The sequence below is a fragment of the Vulpes lagopus genome, chromosome 10 (assembly GCF_018345385.1).
Source record: "Vulpes lagopus strain Blue_001 chromosome 10, ASM1834538v1, whole genome shotgun sequence".
Taxonomy (NCBI): Eukaryota; Metazoa; Chordata; class Mammalia; order Carnivora; family Canidae; genus Vulpes; species Vulpes lagopus.
Genome location: NC_054833.1, coordinates 70,089,577 through 70,111,182, shown reverse-complemented (window position 1 = coordinate 70,111,182; position 21,606 = coordinate 70,089,577). Strand labels below are relative to the sequence as shown.

The window sequence follows — 21,606 nt, the reverse complement described above, 5'->3', positions numbered from 1 at the left end:
ATGGACATTTGGGCTGTTTCCATAATTTGGCCACTATAAACATCAGGGTGCATGTTTTCATTCAAATTTGTATTTTTGTATTCTTTGGGTAAACATCTAGTACTGCAATTGCTGGATCATAGGGTAGTTCTATTTTTAACTTTTTGAGGAGCCTCCATACTGTTATCCAAAGTAGCACCAGGTTGCATAAAAAAAAGAATGAAATCTTGCCATGTGCAACAATATGGATGGATAGAGAGTATTATACTAAGCGAAATAAGTCAGTCAGAGAAAGACATATAACATATGATTTCACTCATATGTGAAATTTAAGAAGCAAAACAAATGAGCATAGGGGAAGAAGAGAGAGGAAGGCAAACCAAGAAACAGACTCTTAACTATAGAGAATGATGGTTACCAGAGAGGAGGTTGGTGGGGGTGATGGTTAAATAGGTGATGGGGATTAAGGAGTGTACTTGTTGTGATAAGCATCTGGTGTTGTATGGAAGTGTGAATCATTAAATTCTATGACTGAAACTAATATTTTACTGTCTGTTACCTAATGGGAATTTAAATAAAAACTTTAAAAAAAATCTAATTTATTGAAATCCAAACACAAGGATGAAAGTTTTTCTTCCACATTCCAATCTATATTCCATACTTTTACTAACTATAAATATGTCCACTAGGAACACAGTTTTTATATTTGTGTTTAAATAATGTTACATAAATCATAACATATTGTACTTCTATAATTTCCTTCAATTTGCTTTTATCACTCAACTTTTTAAAAGATTTATTCAAAATTTGTCATATTAACACATTGAAATATGTATTACTTAAATTTTTATACTAGAGTCACTCATGTGAATATGCCACACTTTATCCAAAGTTTCACTGATGATAATCTAAGGTTGTTTCCAATTTATCAATATAGAAACAAGGCAGGTATGAACATTCTTTTCTCATTAGCATGTCTTTCAGATCACTACTAACAAATTAAAATCTTGGGAGATATACAGGATCCAAACAGATGTTATTTAAACATCTTATAGATGGATTTCAGTCCTGCCAGATAGGAAAAGTGAAGTAATTCAGAATTACTGACACAGTAAATAAATGACTTGAAATCAATTGTGTGATATAACAACCCATGGAGAGTTGCAGACTTCCATGAGGAGATGGAGGATGTAGGTAATAGGTAAGTTGACTCCAGAAGACATGCACTCTGAGACCACTCCATTTGGAGGGCATTGACAAATCGACTATAGAACAGGGCTCAGTGTGGCAGCCAAGGTATTTAGCAAAATCTCTTTAAACATCCACAGTCAATATGCACATCAAGCAGTTGAGAAAATAATCTCCAAAACTACTCAGAATGCTTCATTTGTTTATTGGAAAACCTATTCTTACCCTGAGAAGAATAATTATTGTATATAGAAATAATGCAGCAAACCAAACAGATAATTTTAATATTTTTTGTATTAAAGAACTTGTATATATTTGGAATTTTCAATATCCATTATTTAAAAGGGAATTTGCCATTATTTGATTGCTTAGCAAATAAATTTGTGATTCTTTTTTTTTAAATTTTTTTCTTAAGGTTTTTTTATTTATTCATGAGAGACACACACACAGAGAGAGGCAGAGACACAGGCAGAGGGAGAAGCAGGCTCCATGCAGCGAGCCCAATGCGGGACTGGATCCCGGGTCTCCAGGATCGCGCCCTAGGCCAAAAGCAGGCGTTTAAACCACTGAGCTACCCAGGGATCCCCTAAATTTGTGATTCTAATTTAAATGTGTAATTGGGTAATTAATTTAGACCTGTAATTATAGATGGAAATATTATTAATTTGTATAAGGCATTGGAACAATTAAGAAAATTTAAGATCCATCATATTCAAAATTTAAAATTTATTAAATTGGGATGCCTGGGTGGCTCAGCAGTTAAGCATCTGCCTTCGGCTCAGGGGGTGATCCTGGAGTCCCAGGATCGAGTCCCACATCAGGCTGCCTGCATGGAGCCTGCTTCTCCCTCTGCCTATGTTTCTGCCTCTCTCTCTCTGTCTCTCATGATTAAATAAAATATTTTAAAATAAATAAATAATAAAATTTATTAAATTAATAAGAATTCCGTAAATATCAGATTTGTTTGCTCATAAGACAATTAAAGTACTCATAAATCTGTATTAAATTTAGAAATTAAACAGATTTAAAGAAACTTAATTGTTACAAAAGCTTATTTAAAGTATGTATTAATATTTGTTGGACTTATAAACAGAATAATAAAATATATCCTCTAAATGTAAGAGCTTAAGGTGAACTAAGACTTTTAGAAATTGTATAACATATTTGAATATGAACATTTAAAGCAAAAGTAGATTGAATAATCATGAACAAAAGAAATTTTAAGACAGGAGAAAGAAGAAAGAAAGAAAGAAAGAAAGAAAGAAAGAAAGAAAGAAAGAAAGAAAGAAAGAAAGAAAGAAAGAAAGAAAGAAGAAAGAAAGAAAGAAAGAAAGAAAGAAAGAAAGAAAGAAAGAAAGAAAGAAAGAAAGAAAGAAAGAGAAGAAAGAAGACCTCACCTTGATGCCTTACACATACCTCCTAGTACACATGTGCAGGACATTCTCTATGGTATCACTGGCTTGTATGGTATATGAATTTTCAGCTTTATTGAATTGTTCTCCAAAGAGGCTATGCTAATTCAGATTCCTATGACCTTTGCATAAAAGTTCCTAATTCCCTACAACTTTGCTGATACTTAATATTGGCTAATATTTTAGTTTTTGTAAATCCAATCAGTTTGAACTGATATCTTGTATAATTTCAATTGTATCTTTCTTCATTAATAGTGAGAATAAATGTTGCTTCTTAAGTTTATTTGATCTTCCAGTTTCTTTCTTATGAATTAGGATGTTATACATTTGCCCTTTTAAGAAATTGAATTGTTCTTTTTTTTTTTTGAAATTGAATTGTTCTTATTGTTTTGTTTTTGTTGTTGTTGTTGTTCTTATTGTTTAATAGGAGTTTCTTATATATAATGGACATTATGTCTTTCATAATCTTGGAAATTTCTTCTTTTAATCTGTTTCTTTTAACTTGGCATATAGAATCTTGAACAGAAGGTATTAATTTTGACATAATAATCATAAAAGAATACTTGAGTTTTATTGAGAGCTTACTATGTACCAATAATAGTTCTAATCACTCTGTACCCATTAACTCATTTAATCTTTCTAACAATCTTTGATTCTGGTACCAATATTATGCCTGTTTTACAGATAAGAAAACAGGAAAAAACTAAAAAAAATAGGGGATATTTTTGGTCTTTTTTAAATCCATCTTTGCCTTTAGATCATTAAGACATTATCCTACATTTCCTTCTAGTGGTTTGTTTTATTTTTCAGTCTTCAGTTCCTTTAGAGTTCACCATCATACAAAATGTGAGGTAAGAGTCTTATTTCATTTTCCTCCCAAGTCACTTCTAGAATTATAAACCTTAAATGGCTTTTTATTTTCTACAAGATGAAGATCAAACTCCTCATCATGGCAAATGACCCAACTGGCCCATTTGTCACTTTTCTCTTAAGCAATCTCTTTACCAGTCAAAAGGTCTACTCATCTTTTCCTTAAAATGTCATGGACCTTTCCAATGCTGTATCTTTGCTCAAGCCTTTCCCTCTGTCTGAAGTAACAACAGTTCTATTTGCTTGTCTGCAAGGAAAATTTCTAATCCTCTGAAGCACAGTTAAAACTTAACCTCCTGTGTGAAAGGCTTCCCCTAAGTATTCTCATATGTTTTGCTTTCCTTCTTCCCACTCTTCTTTCAAGAGTCAATTTTCCTACTCTGTGCTTCTATTGGAGTTTTTAATTATTATTTCAGTGTTTATGACTCAATTATATTTTTGTACATATATTTTCCTTTCTTAGAAACCATGTGCCTTTTATAAGTGTGTTCATTTAGACATTTTTCAATATTTGCTGAGTGCCTATTATGTGCTAGCACTGTGCTTGAATATACAAGTTTCCAAGTAGTTCAGACTAGGAAGAAAGACATATATACAAAATATTGTAGTTTATATATTGATAAATTATTATAGGTCTTGATAGGTACTGTAGATATATATGTGATGAAAAGAATGAACATGCTAATGCCCATAGGTTTCTCTGCTACCACTACCCCAATACACACTAACAAAGATTTTTAAATAATTCAACTCCCTCTCCTCACTGCCCAAGTTTAGAATATTGGGCAAGTTCTTAGAGCTCTTATGGGATAGAACTGATGAAATCACAGAGATAGAAAGGGATGGATTTAGGCTTTGACACTACATTTAGAATTTGAGGGATATGTAGAGAAGAAGAAAAAGATTACTATGAACTAAGTATTTTGATTCATTTTTAATGTTTTTGCGAGACTTGAATAAAGAATAGAATTCTCTGATTCCTTCTGGCTGTTGGGCTGTGTATCTTAAACAAATGTGAGCATAAACATCTCAGTAGCTATTAAAATAGCTTATACTCAACAAATATGTGAGAAATTTAAAATATCAAAATGTTTTACATCATGAAAAAATAAGCCATTGGGGTCTCATTCCTCAGAGCAGACTAAAACTATGATGTAAGAACATGAATTTTGGGAAGAAAATACTTTATGTAGTGTAATGATTTTGAAAATAGATAAGTAAAAACAAAGACTAAAATTCATTCATGATCCTCACACTAAGAAATAAACTTTCTGATATGTTGAATTTTCCTCCAGTTTTTCAAGGCATATTTATTCAAGAAATACTTATTGAATAACTTCTAAGACACTGTACTAGGCTATAGGAATATAGTTCAGAACAAAAGAGACAAAATTCACTATTTACATGCAGCTTACATTCTAACTATGGGAGACAGGCAATTACAAATCAATAAAAGAATATGATATATTTGAAGATAAATGTTAGTAAGAAAATAAGTCATAGAAAAGTATTAAATAGGAAGTGTAGGGAAGAGTAGAGGTGCAATTTAAAATAAGGTAGCCAAGGACGATTTCACCAAGAAAGGACTATATTTGAGCAAAGATTTAAAGTGGACGGAAGAACAAACACTGGATTTTAAGTAGGAAAAATGACAAGTCCAAAGTCCTAAGCAAGCATCTATCTATCTGTCTATCTATCTATCTATCTATCTATCTATCTATCTATCTATCTATCTATCTATCTATCTATCATCTATCTGTCTATAATTTACAGTCCAATATGGATGGGATAAACCTCCACCTTCTACATGCAACCCAAATCTAATCAACACACCTGACTTCTCTGGCCACATTTCTCTCTGGTTGGATATTTATTTATTTATTTTTTGTTTTTGTTTTTTAATTAATTTTTATTGGTGTTCAATTTACCAACATACAGAAAAACACCCAGTGCTCATCCCGTCAAGTGTCCACCTCAGTGCCCGTCACCCATTCCCCTCCACTCCCCGCCCTCCTCCCCTTCCACCACCCCTAGTTCGTTTCCCCAAGTTAGGAGTCTTTAGGTTCTGTCTCCCTTCCTGATATTTCCCAACATTTCTTTTCCCTTCCTTTATATTCCCTTTCACTATTATTCATATTCCCCAAATGAATGAGAACATACACTGTTGGATATTTAGATTATTTCTTTTTCTTTTTCTTTTCTTTCCTTATCCTGTTACAGTTATGCTATAATTAATTTCTTTGATTGCCTTTATGAATATTTCTATAGAATGGAATTCCAGAAGTATAACAGTCTTGGTTCAGACTGCCAAATTGCTTCCAAAGAAGTAATACTGCATTATTCTAACATTTCTCTGTATAATAGAAAATGTATCTTATCAGATGCTTGCCAGTACTGAGTAGTCCCATTAAATTAAAAAAAAAAAACAACTTGGGGCACCTGGGTAGCTCAGTTGGTTGAGCATCCAACCCTTGGTTTCACCTCTAGCCATGATCTCATGGGTCCTGAGATCGAGCCCTGTGTCAGGCTCCATGCTCAGCAGGTAGTCTGCTTGAAGATTCTCTCCCTCTGCCCTTCCCCCTGCTCATGCTCTCTCTCTAAAATAAATAATAAATCTTTAAAAAACTTTTTTTAAATAAAAAGAATGAATCTTTTCCTTCTTTAAAAAACCTTTAATTTCACATGTGAGAATGCTACCACATTTTAATTTGATGTAATAAATTTTTATTTCTTTAATTATCAGTGAGGTTTAATTTTAAAATATACTTGCTAGTCATTTTTTGTGTGTGAATGAACTGTTCCTGACCATTACCCACTCTTCTATTATAGTCTTAGTGTATTCTCATGGATTTTTTCATTTTTAAAATATTTTAATATGTTTATCATATTGATGGTAATATTTACTAGATTTATCCATAAAATAATAACCTAAACATAAAAAGCAAAAAATTGTAGGGCACCTGGGCGGTGCAGTGGGTTGCACCAGCTCTTAGTTTCAGCTCAGGTTGTGATCTCAGAGTCATAAGATCAAGTCCTTCATCTGGCTCCATGCTCAACACAGAGTTTGCTTGCAGTTCTGTCTCCCTCTACCTCTACCCCTTACCCCCCTCCTTTAAATAAATTAATTAATCCTTAAAAGATAAAAATAAAGTTAAAAAATTAAAAAACAAAAAAAAAAAAGGAAAAAATACCTTAAAAATAATAGGCATCTAGTGATACTGATTGGCTGTCAAAGTTTTACAGTAAAGTTTTCATATTTGAAGATCAGAGTAAAGGAACAGGATAACACTACAGAAGCAAAAAAACAAATGCCTATTTGGGGGACATTAGATAATATCTAAAATATTACCATTTCTTATAAAAGTCTTTGAATATTTATAGTAAACTTCTTCAGCTATATTCAATAATTATTATTCCCAACAGTATACTAGGCACAACTTTAAGTTATTCCATGTAACATTTATAATTATTATGGTATGATATTATCATTTTCATTTTACAGAGAAAAATCATGAGGCTCAAAGAAAATAAGCCTAATAGATACCATGCTTAGTAGGAAGCAACTCTTAAAACTTATGTTATTTCCATTGCACTACACTTAACATATTTAAGAAATGTAAATTCCTTGTATGATACAAAAAATTACATAAAATAACAAAAATTTTGTCACGTGAGTCTTACCCGGCCAGAATCCGACGCAGTGGGCATATTTCTTAGTTCATACACAGCAACCTGTCCATCACTGTCACCCACTAGAAGGCAATCTGTTTGTTTGGCAAAGAGAACAGTTGTGAACTTGATTCCAGGGTTAGCAACATTCACAATGAGAGGATCCAAACTGAAATAAAATATTTTATTTTAAATTCAGTTGTTGTTAATACATTCTTTTTGTATACAGATTAAGAAAAGTCAGATATTTTTTGTGACTTCAAATGACAAAACAAAACAAGCTTCTTAAGTAACTTTCCAAAATCAAAATAACTATTTCTCAACTCCTTATTCAATCAAAACTTTCATTTCTTCAGTGAACTAATTTCAAATAAATAAATTCAAGAAGTTCACAATTAAGATGTGAACTCATAAGTTTAAACTCCTCTGCTGGTTAGCTTGGTGAGGCTATGGTACTCAGTTGTTTGGTCAACACCAGTCTGCACTTTGCTGTGAAAGTGTTTTGTTTAAAAATGATTAACATTAAAACCAGTAGAATTTGAATAAAGCAGATCACCCTCCATAAGATAGGCAGATCTTATCTAACTTGTTGAAGACCTTAAGAGAAAAGATTGAGTTCCCTGAAGTGGAATAAAATTCTGCCTCCGGACTGCCTTCAGACTCATGACAGCAACATGGACTCCTGATGGAAATTCTAGCCCGCAAGCCTGTAGCACAGACTTGGCACTTGCCAGGCCCCACAGTCATGTGAGTCATTCCTTAAAATAAATCTTTCTTTTTATTGCTTCTGTTTTTCTGGAGAACCTTGACTAATACAACTTCTGAAGTAATAAATGTCTTTTAAAAGAAGGGTATTTTGATCCAAATAAAACTCTGGAACATAAAAGAATACTTTGAACAAGAATTTTTTTCTATTCCCCAATCATCCAAAGCAATCCACTGATGCCTTAAAACACAAAAGAAGCAGTAACTTGTATACTTCTGAAGGAATGTCCTGAGAACTGCAGTTTTACCCAAAAAATTAAAATGATAGGTGGGATGAGTTAGGTAATCATTTTATACATTAGTCATTTCATATTCAAATATAAATTGTTTTGTGATATAATCCTTGTTTGGGGGTTCAAACTGTTTTATAGTATAAGCCATGGCAAATTTTAGAGTTACTAAGTTATTAACTTCTAGGGGAAAAAAAAATTGCCATTAAGAATAAGTTCACCGAATTTTTTGTCACTGATATTAACCAAGAATGCGTTCCTCTGGGGCAGCCCCCGGTGGCTCAGCAGTTTAGCGCCGCCTGCAGCCTAGGGCGTGATCCTGGAGACCCTGGATCGAGTCCCGCGTCGGGCTCCTACCTCTGCCTGTGTCTCTGCCTCTCTCTCTCTCTCTCTCTAAATAAATAAATAAATAAATAAATAAATATCTTTAAAAAAAAAAGCTTTAAAAAAAAAAAGAATGCATTCCCCTGATTCTTGCTAATGATCAGCATAAAAATCTACAGTGATTTCCAACTGAAGAACTCACCTCATTAAACACTTTATTCCTGTAATGTATAAATTTCTATTTTAAAAAGAAAGATGGCTCTAGAGGATACTCTAGTAACTTTGGTATAACACATTAAAATTTTTAATTAAAAAAATAAAATAATAAAATTTTTAATTAAATGCATGGCCCTTTGAATATGTTTTAAAGAGGGTAAGAGAATAAGTAAATATTGTAAAAAAAATTATTTTGTTCCTTTTATCTTATTGCAGAAAATCATCAGTTAAAAACAATTAACTGCCTGTCTGCTTCTTCTATAAACTAGGCAATAAAAACGAATTCAAGGTAGCTATGATATACCAGCCTGTAAAAGTTTTAGATGAATATGGCAACCTATTTTTCATTTAAATATTTTTAAAACCACATATGGGAGGGCACCTGGGTGGGTTAGTCCATTAAGCATCTGCCTTTGGCTCAGGTCATGATCCCAGGATCCTAGGATTCAGCCCCTGCTGAGCAGGGAGCCTGTATCTCCCTATTCCCTGCTTCTTGTGCTTGCTCGCTCTCTCTCTGTCTCTCTGTCTCTCTCTCGTTCTCTCAAATAAATAAATAATCTTTAAAAAAAATAAAACCACCTATGGTATAAGTCATTAAAATGAATATAGCTTCCTGGCATATATCTTTTATTCATAAGGACTCTCACAATATAAACTATTACTTGTTTTTAAAATAACTACAATTCTCTCTAACAAATACCAAAATTATCAGGTATCATTTAGTTTGAACTGCTTCTACAAGAAATGTCACCAAGAAAAACATTAACACTTACGTGCTGGTGTGAAGGTCCCAAATCTCTACTCTGCTCTCATTTGCAGCTGCAAATATATAGGAGGATTTTGGGGACCAGGCAACATCATAAACAACATAAGTAGTTGGATAAAAGCTCAAAAATGGCTTGGTGTTCTCCTGTTGCCATATAATAACACCCCAATCTGCAGAACAGCTTAAGAACACATCATGACAAAATGGATTCCATGCTATTTTATATACTGGACCCTAGAATAAGACAAATAAATTAAAACACATACATATATAATATTTGACATTTTATACTTTAAATCTGACCAACAAATTAAAATGCTAAGATTTCTAGAAGACTTATGCACTATGCATTGTGTATTATTTTAACTGAGAGAGCAAGGTCATAAATTGAATCTTCTCTAAATTATGCCATACAGAAACATAAAGATATAGTTGTTATAATACTAACTAAATATTAACACATATTATACTCATTTACCTTAAAAAATATAAGGAACATTTTAAAAAATGAAGGATCAAATGAAGAAAACATAGATGGAATAATCACAAAGATACAGAAAATAAGTATATGCTAGATATATTTTTGCCTTGGGATAAGCATGTTACCATAAGCAAAGTCTCTTAGAAACAAATAAAAATTGTAACTTCCATAATTTGCAAGAAGAAATCAAGAATATCTAGAAGCTAGAGGTGCCTGGGTGGCTCAGTTGGTTCAGTGTCCAACTCTTGATTTCGGCTCAGGTGTCATGATCTCAGGGTGGGGATATCCAGGCCCATGTGGGGCTCCATGATGAGTGTGGAGCCTGCTTAAGATTCTCTCACACCTTCTCCCTCTGCTACCCCCGCCCTCCAGCTCCAGCTCACATGCACAACTTCTCTCTCTCTAAAAAAAAAAGTAAGAATATCTAGAAGCCAGATAAGATGCCCCATGCATTATTGATGGTTTCCATACAAGAAAGCCCTTAGGTTGGTAATGTTAACTCTGAAGTTGTAAATTTATTGCATGTTAAAGGTACTGTGTATAATACTATTTTTTCAGAAATATCAAAAATAAGTTTTCCATACCTACTATAATTAAACCAACCTTATGTCCTCTGTAAGTATCTAGGTATTGTTCATTATAGGAACAAGAACATTTGTGAATATGGCCTTCTTCGGTGCCAGCCAAATAGATATTTGTATCCTATAACACAAAAAATTTAAATGTATTGGCTTGTGATACATTAGTAAATGTACTAAATAGAAAGTTAGACCCCTTAAGATCTTTTAAAATCAATTCTAGGACCAAAACTAGAAATACTATCTTGATCATAGTTGTCTGTTGTCTTTTTCTTTCTATCATGATTAAACTTTCTATAATTAAACTACCTGAAAGGCTACTATGCAAAGAAAATATAGATTTGTTCTTTGCTGGAATAGAGGGAAGAACTTAGATCCTGTCTAGACATTAAATGGACAAGCACCGGCTTAAAATAAGGAAGAAAATTTCTAATATTTAGAGTTACCTAACAATGGAACTAGCAATCCAGGGAAATAGTAAGTGTTCTTTCATCAGAACTAGTCAAAGAAAAAAAAAAAAAAAAGAACTAGTCAAAGAGAAGACAGACAACTTAACAGTAAATAATGCTGAAGAAATGGTTCTTTTTTTAATTTTTTTTTAATTTTTATTTATTTATGATAGCCACAGAGAGAGAGAGAGAGAGGCAGTGACACAGGCAGAGGGAGAAGCAGGCTCCATGCACCGGGAGCCCGATGTGGAATTCGATCCCGGGTCTCCAGGATCGCGCCCTGGGCCAAAGCCAGGCACCAAACCGCTGTGCCACCCAGGGATCCCAGAAATGGTTCTTGCTTAGAGTGAAAGATTGAACTAAATGGAGTCTCAAGCATTTTTAACTCTAAACGTATGTACTAGAGATTTTAAGTGTATTTCCTACTGTGAAGTCATAGTCAAAAGGTCTGAAAGTCGGGTTCTATGCCCTATGTAGAGTTACCTGGGAGCATTTTAGAGATGCAAAAACTTAGGCCCTACCCTAGACCTAAGGAATCAGAATCTGCATTTTAACAAGATTCCCAAGTAATTTTATGTACATTAAAATTTGAGACACATTGCTTTAGTATATACCAGTACTTAAAAATGCAACTACTAGATTATGGATTATAAGTAGTTTTAAATAACACAATAAAGTACATATTTTTTCCTAAACTAGTATTAACAATTTATATTCAGCAGTATATAGAAGTTCCCTTTGATCCACATTCTCATCAACAGTTGGGTTATATTAGAAATCTTAAATTTTGCCATTGTATGAGGTATAAAATTATATCTAATTGTTTTAAGTTCCATTTTAATGAATATTAACAAGGTTGAGCACATTTTTATGTTTAATGCCCATTTGCATTTCTTCTTCTGTTCATGTCTCTTGACTATTTTATACATAATATTTTTTATATTCATTTATATAAAAGTTCTTTATATATCCTATTACATATGCTTTGTCTGTTATACATGTTGCAAATATCTTCTCCAAGTGTATGGCTTACTTCTTCCTTTCTTTAGTGTCTTTTGATAAACCGAAGTTATCATTCTAATGTAGCTGGTTTATAGCATTTTATATAGTTAGTATTTTTGTGCTTTGTTTTAGAAATATTTCCTACTTTGAGATAATAGAAATGTTTTCCTACATCTTCTTCTAGAAGTTTTTTGTGTATGATAGAATTGATATCTAATTCCATTTTTATATGGGTAATGATTATCCCAACACCATTTATAAGTGGGTTATCTTTCCCAGAGATCTTTAAGGTCACTGTCTTAGAGTTGTGTTTGTCAGTCTATAAAATCTGACATTTCCATTCAAGAGATTTATTGGTCAGTTCACTCAGAAACAGAAATGGGCAGAGATTTAAGTTGAACTATGATACAGTTGCAACAAAGGGCTCAGCCCAACCTCTAAGAAGTTCTGGAGTTGAGATAGCATTTGAGTTCTGCCTCCAGGCAAGGAGGCCAGACAAGTTATACCACCATCCCCCATCCCCTCCACCACCACCAATAAACTAGTGAAGCAAAATGATAAGACTCAAACCAAAACCATATCAAAATCAAACTGAATGATAGTAGTCTAAATATCACAATTAAAAGACAGACACTGTAAGATTAGATAAAAAAGCAAGATCCAACAATATGCTACCAACAAGAAATGTACTTTTAGACATAAATAGATTAAATGTAAAACGATGGAAAATGAATGATTTAAGAAACAAAACAAATGAACATGAGTGGAGGGAATGAAAGGAAAACCAAGAAACAGACTCTTAACTATAGAAAACAAACTGATGGCTGCCAGAGGGGAGGTGGGTAGAGGGATGGGTTAAATAGATGCTGGGTATTAAGGAGGGCATTTGTTGTGATGAGTACCAGGTGTTGTATGTAAGTGTTGAATCACTAAATTCTACACATGAAACTAATATTACACAGTATGTTAACTGGAATTTAAATACAAACTTAATTTTTTAAAAAGATATAACATGCTAACACTAGTTAAAAGAAAGCTGGTGGCTACAGTAATATCAGACTAAGTTGATTTCAGAATACATAATATTATCCATTATAGATAAGGCCACTTTACAATGATAAAAGAGTTGATTAGTCAAGAGAACATAACAATCCTACACATTTATACACCTAAAACAAACCTTTGAGTAACATAAGGCAAAAACAGATAGAATTATAAGGAAAAAATAGACAAATCCACAATTATGGCCAGAGATTTCAGTACCTTTCTCTTAATAAGTGGAAGAAATAGGCAGAAAATCAGCAAAGATATAGTCAACTTGAACACCTTTAACCAATCTAACCTGATTATCATTCATAGAACACTCCACCCAATAGCAGCAGAATATACATTTTTCTGAAGTGCACAGGGAACTTTACATGTTAATATCACATTCTGGGCTTTAAAACAAATCTCAATAAGTTCAAAAGGATTCCGTTTATAAAAAGTTTGTTCTCTGATCACGATGGAATTGAATTAGAAATCAAGAACAGAAAGATCCATGCAAAAGCCCCAAATATTTAAAAACTAAATAGCATGCTTTGAAATAATCCATCCATCAAAAAAGAAATCAAAGGAGAAATTAGAAAGTACTCTGAATAGAATGAAAATGTAAATATAACATATTAGACTTTGTGGGATGCTGCCAAAGCAGTACTTAGAGAAAAAGTTATAGCACAAATGCCTCTATCATAAGAGAAGAAAAGTCACAAATCAATGATCCTAGCTTCTACCTGAATAAGCCAGAAAAATAAGAGCAAAAAAAAAAACCAAAGGAGAAGAAAGAAAATAAAGATCAAAGTGGAAATCAATTATATAGAAACAGAAAAACAATAGCGAAATTCAGAGAAATCAAAAGCTAGTTCTTTGAGATCAGTAACATTGATAAATTTCTAGCTAGATTAAAGAAAAGAGAAAGAAAAAAGAAGACAAAAATCACTAATAGTAGAAATTAAAGAGGTGACATATTTTAAAGACTACATATTTTATAGCTATTAAAAGACATTAAGGAAATATTATTATGCCATTAATTTTAATAACTTAGATGAAATACATTCCTTGAAAGACACAAATTACCAAAATTCACTCAAGAAGAAATAGATAATGATACTAATAACACTATATCTACTGAAAATTTTAATTTCTAGGTAAAAGTTAAAAATCTTCCCAAAACTCCAGGCCCAGATGCTTTATTAATTTCATCAAATATGTAATGAAGAAATAATACTAATTGTACAAAATTTTTTCAAAAAAAGTAAAGAGGGCATACTTTTCAACTCATTCTAGAGGATTACTCTAGTATCAAAACCAGACAAAGACCTTACAGAAAACTATAGATGACTATCCCTTACAAAGTTGAAAAATCTTAAATAAAATTTTAGCATATTAAATTCAACAGTAGATTAAAGGTATAAATCATGGTCAAGTTTCTCTTAGAAACAAAAATTTAAAAATTAATGTAATTCATCATATTAACAAACTTGAAAGAAAAATTGTATAATCATAGTCATATGTAAAAAAAGCATTTGATGAAAACCTAACATCCATCCCTGATACAAGTCTCAACAAATAGTAATGTAACAGGATCTCCTCAATGTGATTGATTGCATCTACATAAAAACCTCAGCTTACATCATACTTAATAGTAAAAGGACGGAATGCTTTCTCTCTAAGGTCAGAAACAAGAGAGAGATGTCTATTCATGATTGTGCTGGAAGTTCAAGCCAGGATAATCAGGAAAGAAAAAAAAATAAAAGGTTAAACTCTTTATTTACAGACTACATGATTATCTCAAATTCTTCATGCCAAGGACATTTCTAGGACACCAGACTAGGATTTCTCAATCCAGCACCATTGATATTTTATATATATATATATTCCTCCTCCTCCTCCTTCTCCTTCCCCTTCCCTTTTCCCTTCTCCTTCTATGCAGAGGAAGGCAGTAGTTGTCCTGCGCATTGTAGGATGTTTAGCGGCATCCCTGGACTCTGCCCACTAAATGCCAATAGCATTTCTTCCCATGTCCCACCTCCTGGAGCTGAAACAACCAATAATAATATCGAGACATTGCAAAATGTACTGTGGTGGTAAAATATGTCCCTTCCTGCCAACATTGAGAACCACTGTTCTACAGTCAAGGTGAAATGTGAATTACAAGAATTTGAGAATGAAAGCAGTTAAGAATACAACTATAGTGGTAAAAATGAAACATAGGGCCTGAACTACACTAGCAGTGAGTAGGCTTGGACTAAAAGGAGCAGGACCACAAGACATGAAAATCATTTGGATGATAAGGTAGAAAAGAGTAAGAGCTCAAGTTTTGGTTTGCATAACTAGGTGGATGACGGTGTCACTAAAGAGATGACCATATCACATGTAACAGAAAACATAAGAGGATACGTTTCCTTTGAAGTCTGTTAGTTGCTGAATTTTCTGATTCCAAAGAACTTCCATAAAAAAGAATGAGAAAAAGTAGGACTTCATTAACTGCGCTTTGATTTGATTCTGGCCTGATAAGCATGAACTTAACTGGTCTTCCCAATCCTCAGGATCATGAGAGGCACCACTCACATTGAAATAGAGGACTGTATAGTAGATTTGATTTCTATTAATATGATGAAGCAGCAGAATACCCAAGAGGAGTAAGGAGGGGCATTCAAGTTAAACATGAAGTTGAAAAGAGAATCCTTTCACAGTTCCTCAGAAATACAGACCTTTCCTCTAGAAGGCAGAGGAAGGCATAGGGCAGCCAACTGGAAGTTGCCCCTCTATTTTAGTTTGGCAGCTATGCCTACGTTTGTTTTGTTTTGTTTTGTTTTGTTTTACCTATAAGGCACAGTATTTATTAACATGCTAAAACTTTGCCTTGCTTTATATCTTAATACACTTCAAACACTGGAAGCTGTTATATGCAATAGTAAATAATGGATTGAAATAATTTACCTTAGGGTGAAAAGCAAAACACATTCCAGGAGCCTGCCGAGATATCAGAGCTTCACCTTTTTTTTCCGTTTCCCCTCCTTTTTTGCTGCTACTAGCGGTAGTTCGCTTCAAGCGCATCAAATCTTTATTGAAAGAAAAAAACTTTTATCTTATTTACCACATGAAAAAGTATTGTATATACAAAGTGTATCCCTTCTAGAAAGAATAGTGTGATTTCCGCCCTCTATTGCATGTGATTAGGTTGAAATTAGCAAATACCAGAACAAGATGCTTAGAAAAACAATGACCAAGCCCAGTTTCTTTCTTATGTAGCCAAACCAAAATTGGTCACCTCTTACATATGGCTCACTAGGAATTTTAAGGCAGCACATGACAAGAGAAAGATCATTTGATTGATAGATATATATGTATTTATGCGTTCTTTTTACCGTGACTGTCTAGTCCTTTCCGTATAACCCATTTGGAGATTCTTCCATCTGCTGATATAGAAACAAGTATTTCTCTTTTGTCATCACCTGTTGTCCCTCGATCTTGTTCTATCCATTGTAATTGCCATACAGGTCCCAAATGTTTTTGAGGTGATTCACTAAAACAGGGGAAAGCACTAAATATAGAATCACTGTTATAATTTTTGAAAGGACATGTGTAGAAGTCATAAGGACAACGCCCTGAAGCACTGCGACCTACTTACAGAATAATGCCTTTATTGTTCAAAACTGGATTTTTACTTAAAGTATTTTGAAAAACGGGGAAAATAATCATTTTGTCACATAATATTTTTTTGGTATTCTCATTTCTTACAAAAGGAAAATTTTACTGACTTAATCATATTAATTGCCATAACAGAAACAAAAGAAAATATTTTCTTTCTTTTCAGAACGTATTTTCCTTACTCCACTCATTTACTTTTTCCTAGATAAGTTATATAAACTTATATTGGATACATTGAGTTTAAGTATCTTCACCTTCATATGAATTTTTTTCATAAATGAATAAATTATTTAAGTCTTATTTAAGTAAACAATTACCTCACCTTTCTTTCTGTTTCTGGCTTGCCCACTAGTTTGATTCTCTCTATGGCTGAAATTTAACGTTTTTCTGAAGAATTAAAATCGCTTCTCAGATTACTGATTTTTTTATGCAAATCTTCCAAAGCAATCATTCTGAATCTTTTAAATATCATACAGCTTTGATAATTTGGTAGAAATATTAGACCCTCTTCCCAGAAACAAGCACAAAGGCCCATGCTTACAAAACATTGCAAATAATTTCAAAGTTAAACTTAAGGGCCCTGCTTTACTGACCATTTTCAGGTCTAAGTTTATTCAAACACTAATATAAATATATTACTTCACTTTTGCCCCACTGGTATCTGATCTATTACAAAAGCCTAACATATTTAATATCTTTCACTTTTGATTTTTTTATTTTCCTAATATCACTCGTTTATTTATTCTTAAACACTTAAAATAATCCTCTTCCATGCCTGATATTATGTGACATGCTGAAGATACAAAGCTAAGACTTAACTCTTGATTTAAGTTGCTTACAGCCTCTTCAGAAGATATATATGTAAACAATATATATGCAGTATAATAAGTAATATAATAACTAATACAAGTGCACAAAATAATGGAATGGGAAGGTTACTTGGAGGAGGTGACACCAAAGCAATAAAAAGTATACTTTCAGTTACAAGATAAATAAGTTCTGGAGATCTAATTTACAGTATGATGATCATAGTTAATAATACTGTACTGTATACTTGAAATTTGCAAAAGGGTAGGTCTTAAGTCTTCTTACCACACACACACAAAAGGCAACTATAAGAGGTGATGGATGTATTAATCAATTTGACTGTAGTAAACATTCCACGATGTATACATTATTAAATAATTACATTGTACCCCTTTTAAAAATCACATCATATGACCTAAATGTATACAATTTTTATTTGTCAATTATACCTCAACAAAGCTGGGGAAATTTAAAATTTTTTTAAAGAATAAGCATAAACTGTCAAGGAAGTTTGGTGAGGTGGACAGAGAACATGCAGATTTTAGAACAGAGCATTCTAGCTAGGGAGATAACATGAGGAACTATTAAATATTTGAAAAATAATAGTATCACTTTCAACAACAATATAAACATTCACTCAAAACTAAATAACATTGGAGTAAATTTTTACTTCTCCCTAAAAAAGTACATATTATATGTTTACCTAATTCTTGGATTCTCACCTACTATCCAGAACTGGAACATTACTGTTGCTCTGTACATTATAAATGGCAATTGTGCCATTGTGATAGCCAACGGCTAGAAGATTAGGTGCTCCAACTGAGAAATCCACAGCAGTAACTCCATATGGACTCTGATAAATACGTTCTGGCCACTGAAGAAAAAAATAATTATATTTTAAACTAGGTTTTGCAGGCCATATAAGGTAGGTTATAATGGTGGCTAAATGGTGGACTGTCTGGTGGCAGTGGAAACGTAAGAAGAGCTAGTCCACAGTCAGTTACTCCTCTCCTCCTAACTTGAGTATAGATGAGAACAAAACATCAATTAGTCATGTCCTTTACTTTGATGAATACTCAGAGCTCAATAATTTTAAGAAATACCACAGCATGGCCTCCTCCAACAATGATCGTATTTTGGCAATCTTTCAGCAGGATTTGTATGGTCACCATAGATCATCTTCTTTCAGAAACAAATAATGCTCCAAACAAATTATCTAGCAATGTTCCTATCTTCCAGTATATGTTTCAGATGCTTGGATTATCTAGACATTTCTAAGAAGGATAGAGGAAGCTCCAAAAAAAAAAAAAGAAAGAAAAGAGACTCTTGAGGGTAGAGTTCTACAACTCTACAACTTTGTGAAGAGTTTTATTGTTTTATTTTGCTTGAAGTCTAATCTAAATCCTTTCTTGCTTCTAACAATCTATGTGGAAAAGTAAACAACTTACTGATAACAGATCTTTTATCAATCCTTCTACATGTGTAAAATTGCTTCTTCCTTTCCTTCTTTTACTCTATATAAACCCAGCTCCCTAATACACTGGGACTATTTATAAAAGATCTGATTTTTCCCCCCTCTGATCCTTTTCTAAGTTTTCTACTTCACATTTCTAGTTATTAATTAAATCTAATGTAAAGCTGCAAAGTAACATATTGACTGCTACTGCTTAATGAAAAAGCATGATTGATTCTTATTATTCTTGAAAAATTCATGCTAATAACACGGTCATATTTATCTATTTAATGTATTCAGGATAGCAGAAATCTATCTCATAAGGTGATGATTTATTTATAACCCAGTATTAAATGAAACATAATTTGCAAAGGATTTTCACTTGCAAATTTGTCTTTGTTATGGTAGACAACTCTGAATCATCAGATCTAACAGCCCATGGTAAATGCTCAATAAATATTTATTAAATGAATTTACTCTATATCAATAAGAACAAATTTTAATTCTTACAGATTTTCTTTGGTCATTTTTTTTACTTTGTTTAATTATCACATACAACTATATACTTTATGAGAATTATGTCAACATTTAACTGACTAAAAATAGGTTTATTCCTATTTAGTTACCATAGGATTCTTTATTGACCAGCAGCAAGCCAATCCTCTTTTTTGCTCTTTAAATCCAAAGTGCCCATAGCCAACAGCCAAAAGGTCCTGAAAACCAGCAAATTATGTTAAAATAAGAGAGGATGGCATAAAATATTGGGAAATATGTAAAGATGCATATTAATGAACTGTGTTTAAAATAGCAATAAGACATTTCTATTGAGGAAACAAAATACCAGTCTACCATCTATTTTTACTTTACACCTCCATCTTCCTAAGCAAAATAATAATCATCATATCTTCAGACTAATAAATATCTAAAAAGAATCAATTAAAAAGTTCTTTTATATATTGAGATAATCTTCCAAGATTGTATTACTACATTATAATGTTTCATGGGTTTTTGAGAATGACTTAATTATTTCAAATATAAAAACAGAGTACCATTAATTGAATTTTGAATCTTCCCCTAAACTACATGTGTTGCAGCCCTAATCCCCAATATAATTATATTTAAGGATAGGGCTTTAAGGAGGTCACCAGGGTTAAATGAGGTCATAATCTTAGTCCAGTAGGATTGGTGGCTTTATAAAATGAGGAAAAGACACCAGAGCTCTCTCTCTTCACCATGTCTCACATCAGCATGGCAAGAAGGTAGCCATCTGTAAGCCAGGGAGAACTTTAACCAGTAACCAAATTGGCCAGCACCGTGCTCCTAAACTTCCTAGCCTCCAATACTGCAAGAAAATAAATTTCTATTTTTTAACCCAGCCAGTCTATGGTATTTTGTTATGGTACCCCAAGCAGATTAATAAAGCAGTTCATCTCAAGAAATGCTTATAGACAAAAATTTAATGATTAACTAAACCCAGTCTCTTCTTCATTATCAGAATATCTTTATCAAAAATATAGGGGCATATGGGTGGCTCAGTGGTTGAGCCTTTGGCTCAGGTTGTGATCCCAGGGTCCTGGGATCGAATCCCATACCAGGCTCCCTGCATGGAGCCTGCTTCTCCCTCTGCCTGTGTCTCTGTCTCTCTCTCTGTTTCTCTCTCTCTCTCTCTCTCTCTCTCTCTCTCTGTGGTCTCTCATGAATAAATAAAATCTTTAAAGATATATATTTTTTTTGCCACACCCTATCTTCAGGCAAACATCTTCTCTATAATTTTCTGTGCCTTAAACCACTCTACATGGACAAGCTTTTATTAATCTTAGACTCAGCATAGGCACCACTTCTTCTAAAAAGCATTCATGAGCATCTCTTATGTATTCCCACAGCACTATTTATTTTCCTTATTAAAGTACATAGAGGACCATTATATGGGCAGGATCTATGTATGACTAAATTACTACTGTAACTCTAATGCCTTATCAGAGTTCCTGGCACAGAGCGAATGTTCAGTATTTGTAGAATGAATTAATAAATATGATAGATGGTATTTGTCATATTTTTAGCTTCACTAAAAATTATTAAACTTTAATCTCTTTCTTTAAAAAATAGTTTTTATTTATTTATTCATGAGAGACACAGAGAGAGGCAGAGAGGCAGAGGGAGAAGCTCTGTGTGGGGAGCCTGATGTGGGACTCAGTCCCAGGACCCCGGGATCACGCCCTGAGCCGAAGGCAGCTGCTCAACCACTGAGCCACCTGGGTGCCCCTAACTTTAATCTCAATAGCAATATATTAACTTTTAAAATACTAGTATATTCAGTTTCTGAAAGTGAATTATTCATCTTTATTACACAGTTATTATTATTAAATCTCACTTATCCAAATATAGTTTTATAAAGACCAATTCATACTAAAAGTATTTTATGCAATTAAAAAACAATGTGCATAATTTAAATAATGTGTTATAGAGGTTTCTATAAAAATGATTAAATAATTTCTGTTTTTTAATAAACATAACAACTAGCATATTTGCACATAGAATCTTATAAGGTGTGGCAATAAAATAATAAGGCTAATTCTTTTTTTTAAGATTTTATTTATTTATTCATGACAGACACACACACAGAGAGAGGCAGAGACACAGGCAGAGGGAGAAGCAGGCTCCATGCAGGGAGCCTGACATGGGACTTGATCCCAGGTCTCCGGGATCACACCCTGGGCTGAAGACA

At 33.0% G+C, this 21,606-nt stretch overlaps 1 protein-coding gene across 1 annotated transcript in view; it reads right to left on the bottom strand.

Moving 5' to 3' along the window:
- DNAI4 (dynein axonemal intermediate chain 4) overlaps positions 1-21,606 on the bottom strand; it is a 100,115-nt gene that overhangs the window by 1,997 nt on the left and 76,512 nt on the right. The window contains 7 exon segments of the mRNA XM_041770198.1: positions 7,131-7,287; positions 9,427-9,653; positions 10,504-10,602; positions 15,911-16,032; positions 16,339-16,496; positions 18,151-18,302; positions 19,508-19,594. Coding sequence (XP_041626132.1) covers positions 7,131-7,287; positions 9,427-9,653; positions 10,504-10,602; positions 15,911-16,032; positions 16,339-16,496; positions 18,151-18,302; positions 19,508-19,594 — 1,002 coding nt within the window.